Below are 4272 nucleotides of genomic sequence, written 5' to 3'. Positions count from 1 at the left end.
GCGCTGACTCGAGAGCAGCGCATTCGTCTGGTCTAGGGGCAGTGAGGTCAGAGTCGGTCATATGAGCTGCGAGAATGAGACACCACCTCACTGTAACGCTCGCCGAGAGTCCTACATACCAGTACCCAGCATAAGTACCGCATTGCGCGGTGTACCTGAATGCGATCATGTCGTCCCGCTTGACACGAACCAGCACATTCCCAAAGCGATGAAGGGTTACAACCAAGGATTCATCGCCTCCAGACTGCGCCCGCGCGCCCAAGGATGAGCGATATTTCAGAATCAGACAGCCTTGGATGGCGCACGTCCCGCACCGCCCTCGGGTACTCCTCGGATACAGTTCGTCGTGCACTTGAGTTCCGTCCAGTACGGTCGGTCGACACCAGTTCAGCCCGAGTCGGTTGATATGGCGATCCGGGCGCGCACGGCTCGCTGGGGAAGCTTTCGAAACAAGGCTGGTGATGCCTTCCCGACGCTTGAGGGCCTGCGGGATGCGTACTATTAGTGCATCGTGGTCGCCAGCCGTCGAGCAAAGGGCGCGTACCACCGATATGCAGTGTGCAATGAGTGCATTGCAGCCTGGTGGACTGAGGAAAACAGCGGGAGGCGCAGCAGAGCGGAGGCTGCGCAGCGCCGTACGTACCGAGGAATTGATGGACTGCCAATTTTGGAGGAGCAGGAGGCGAGCCCGCCCGATCGGTTTGCGGCCAGCATCTGTGCGCCTCCTCCTGTTGAGCGCACCGCTTGCTGCACTGCCATGATCACCGCGCGACCACACGCGAGTCTATATAACATACCTCGTCATGCCTGCCAGCCATCTCGTGTTCCCCACCCGTTCTCCTTTTCTCCCTTCTCCCCTGACTGCACGTTTTCCTCGGGGCGCATTTCGCAAAGACTTTCTTCATTCCAAGTCATTGTACGCGCGCCCGACTTTACCCAGTTTCCGACTTTCTGCCTTTCGACGAGCCTGAGTGAAACGACCATCGAGTGACGCACGCACCTGAACCCGCCATGTCCCGCCATTTCTGCTGTTGCATTCCCGTCCGCGCGTCTTCCTCTTCTCCCTCCTCTCATTCCTCTCCGCGGGCTTCCTCGCTGCAATAGCCTGGTTTGGTGTTCACCGTACGTTCCTATCATTTGTGGCCTGTGGATATCCACTCACCGCTCGCACAGTGATCCTCACGAAGGCGGATGGCTACACCAACGTCCCCAAGCGGACCGAGATCATCCTCATCGTCGTAGGCTCGATCTTCACGCTCATGGCCCTGACGTCGTTCTTCGGGTGAGTCTCCCTTCTTTCCTCCACTCTACCCTGCGTGCTGATGCGGTCGCGCCCAGGTTCATCGGCTCCATCACGCGCAACCGGCGGTTCGTCAAGTCGTACTCCTTCATGTCCATCTTCCTCTTCATCGGCTCCCTCGTCTCCGCCGCCCTCTTCCTCTACACCCTCTACTCCGAGAAGAACATCACCACCTCCTGCATCGTCAACGAGAACGGCGCCGTCAAGATCGACGACTGCGACACGCACGTCAGCACCGCGGGCAAGATCGTCGCCACCGTCATCGTCGCCGTCGAGATCCTCGTCCACCTCTGTGAGTCTCCGTTTCTGTGCGAGTTGTGGGGGTTGCTGATGCAGGCGCAGACATCGTGGTGGTCATCCGGCGGTACGTCGAGCAGCTCGAGGACGAGTCCGACTTCTGGCAGGGCCCGTACAAGCTCACCTCGACCGACGTCAACCAGGGCCTCATGCAGTCCAAAGCGCCCTACCCGTACAGCGACGCCGCCCACTCCTATGGCCAGGCATGAGCGCGTCTCCTTCTACTCGCGCCCGTCGGCATGCGCCCTTCAGGCAGATGGACTTGAGGACTGCCGAACTGCGGGACGAGGTGCTGTGTGTTACGCACCTGCTGTACATACGCGAGCGCACCCAGCTCGTCGTCACGCCCTGCCCCACGCTCTATTTATCTTACTCCTTGCTGTAGCGCTTACGTACCCTTTGGACTTTCGTACCGAACGCAAAACGCCTGGCACTTGTTCCCGATTGTGGTTGCGACTGCGATTCCGTGTGGTAACGCGTGAGGGTAAGTGGCCGGAAGGTGAGAGTGCGGAGGAGACTGGTTGCGCTAGGGATGTACTCGGCAGTCGACGAAGTCGTCATTCGGAAGATATGCATTGGGTCTGCACGCACCGCGTCCGATGGTGTACATGGAGGCGAATTCGACGTCACCGAGAGCGGTCCACTGCTGAGATCGTTGTCAGCTAGTAGATGCTAGGTAGGTTGCAGCATATACTCTATGTAGTCTCACCGTGGTTTGTGTCGAACCTAGCATATACTCTGAAGATGAGGTTTCTGAAGCCGCATATAGGATGAGTAGTGTGCCCCAACGGCTCGATAGCTCTGCGCGAGATCCGGCCTCAAGACGACGCATCGAGCAATGGACGAAAGGTTTGGGATACGAGACGGTCGACAGAGACACACCCCAACCTGATTGTTCGAGGGTGCGCAGGCAACTTCTTGCAGACTGAAGACGCGAGCGAGCGAAAGTTGCGAAACGACCGGGGAGAAATTCGGTAAAGACAGACGACTAGGTCCACTATAAGTACACTGCTGGAGCGACGCGTTCTTGAAAGGGAGACGGCAAATCAAGATAGACGTTCTGAACCGAAACGTGACGCGTTGACGACTCGAGGCATTGTGAAGACGAGCGAACGTTTGACAGGCAAGGAAGGTACGTTCCAAAAAAGGACAGGACTTTACAGGAGGCGAACGAGCTCCCGTGGCGCTCGTTAACTCCCCTTCCGGCCTCTTGATGGGCGAGCCAAATGTACGAGTCCAGCAGTGCTGTGGCGAGAACTTGAAGACTCTGCAGTTAGTACTAGCAAAGACTGCAAGGGTAGGTACATACGCGTGTGTATAGGGCTGCTACGGCAACGTACAGTCTACCTAGTGTACAGTACATGACGTAGCGACACGACGATTCGAACCCGGAATGGGCACGCCTACGCGTGCACAGAGTTTGCGCCACAAGCGCGTTCAGGTGACGTCACGCGTGTCGCTCCAGAGGCTGTCAAGAATAGAGTTACTTCACACTCCCGCTGCGTCATTCTCCACGCACCAGTACGACTACAGTATAAAGGGGCGGCCATGGCCAGCATGCTCACCAGCAGTTCTTCACTACTTTGCGGCTTCACCACCTCACGACCTCGCACACAAACCACTTTCACGACACTTCACGAACTCGAACCGGGCCCGAACCATGTCCCCATCTGTAAACTCCCCAGCACCGACCGCGAGCCGCGACGGCCGCGACGACGTCACCCAGAACAGCCAGAACAGCCAGAACAGCCAGAATGGCGAGAGCGAGTACCCCGAGCAGCTGCACGCCGGCGCAGTCGGGCTCGGCCCCGAATACGGGCGCGGCGTCGTAAGTTCTACACCCAGAACACTCCATGCAAACGCTAACACGAGGCGCGGAAACAGACGACCGGCGACAAGCTCTCAGGCTACAAAGACGAGCTCAAGGGCAAGGTCCTCCGCAAGCCCGACGTTGCGCAGCACGGGCACGACCTGCGCACGGGCGAGCTCAAGCGGCGGGAGCAGGCCCAGGATGACGACGGCGTACGTCCCAGTCCCCTCCGCCCCACACGCGCATTCGCATATACTCACGCTCCTATTGCAGGGTCAGTTCGGGGTGGCGAGCAAGCCAGACGCGGACGTGCAGAGCGGCGACGGCGACGGCGACGGAGGGCGCCGGACCTCCCGAAGAGCAACAGCAACCAGCGGACTGCGCAGCCGCCCAGCGTCGGGGACACCGCGCACCCGACGGAGCGCGGGCGGTACGAGCAGGCATCGAGCGTCGCGCCCGAGGGCGAGCAACGAGCACGCCGGGCGAGCATGCGTACAAGAACATAGGCTGAGGGCCCGCCGGCGGGCGTACTGGACTTGTGTTTGCATTGGATGCTGGATGGATGGAGGAACACGCGCGTTTGTATGATACAATATTCAGTATTGTAAGAGGGTGCTAATCGGATTGAGCTTTGGTTCATAACATTGATCGTGGATTTGGAGGGCGATTGTGACCGACGCACCCCTTCTGCAAGTCGCGCATACAGTGACATTTTCTCGCAGATGTCGTATCGTTGGATTGAAAGGAATGTCTGGTAATCTGTACATGTGCTTGAATGCACGGCCGACACTGCAGTATCGACGCGGACAGAGATATCCACGTACCCTCGCCGACTCCTGCGGTGGTATGAATGGTCGCTTCGAAG

The 4272-nt window shown here is 58.6% G+C and overlaps 2 protein-coding genes across 2 annotated transcripts; both read left to right on the top strand.

The window, feature by feature from the left end:
- Positions 1 to 1106: 1106 nt before the first annotated feature.
- On the top strand, positions 1107 to 2347 carry B0H18DRAFT_1075869 (uncharacterized protein; the record flags this gene model as incomplete). Its single annotated transcript, XM_048031241.1, has 3 exons — positions 1107 to 1122; positions 1174 to 1282; positions 1339 to 2347. Coding segments are annotated over 3 exons (1050 nt in total), but the record flags the coding sequence as incomplete, so codon positions are not given.
- Positions 2348 to 3112: 765 nt separating this feature from the next.
- On the top strand, positions 3113 to 4003 carry B0H18DRAFT_1075866 (uncharacterized protein). Its single transcript, XM_048031240.1, has 3 exons — positions 3113 to 3425; positions 3470 to 3685; positions 3748 to 4003. Exons 1-3 carry the CDS (start codon positions 3258 to 3260, stop codon positions 3916 to 3918), a joined length of 555 nt encoding a protein of 184 aa, XP_047884366.1. The 5' UTR covers positions 3113 to 3257; the 3' UTR covers positions 3919 to 4003.
- The last annotated feature ends 269 nt before the right edge of the window (positions 4004 to 4272 follow it).

This window comes from Fomitopsis serialis (assembly GCF_022376445.1).
Source record: "Fomitopsis serialis strain Sig1Antser10 chromosome Unknown B0H18scaffold_620, whole genome shotgun sequence".
Taxonomy (NCBI): Eukaryota; Fungi; Basidiomycota; class Agaricomycetes; order Polyporales; family Fomitopsidaceae; genus Fomitopsis; species Fomitopsis serialis.
The sequence above is the reverse complement of the archived record's forward strand: the minus strand, read 5'-3'. Positions and strand labels throughout refer to the sequence as shown.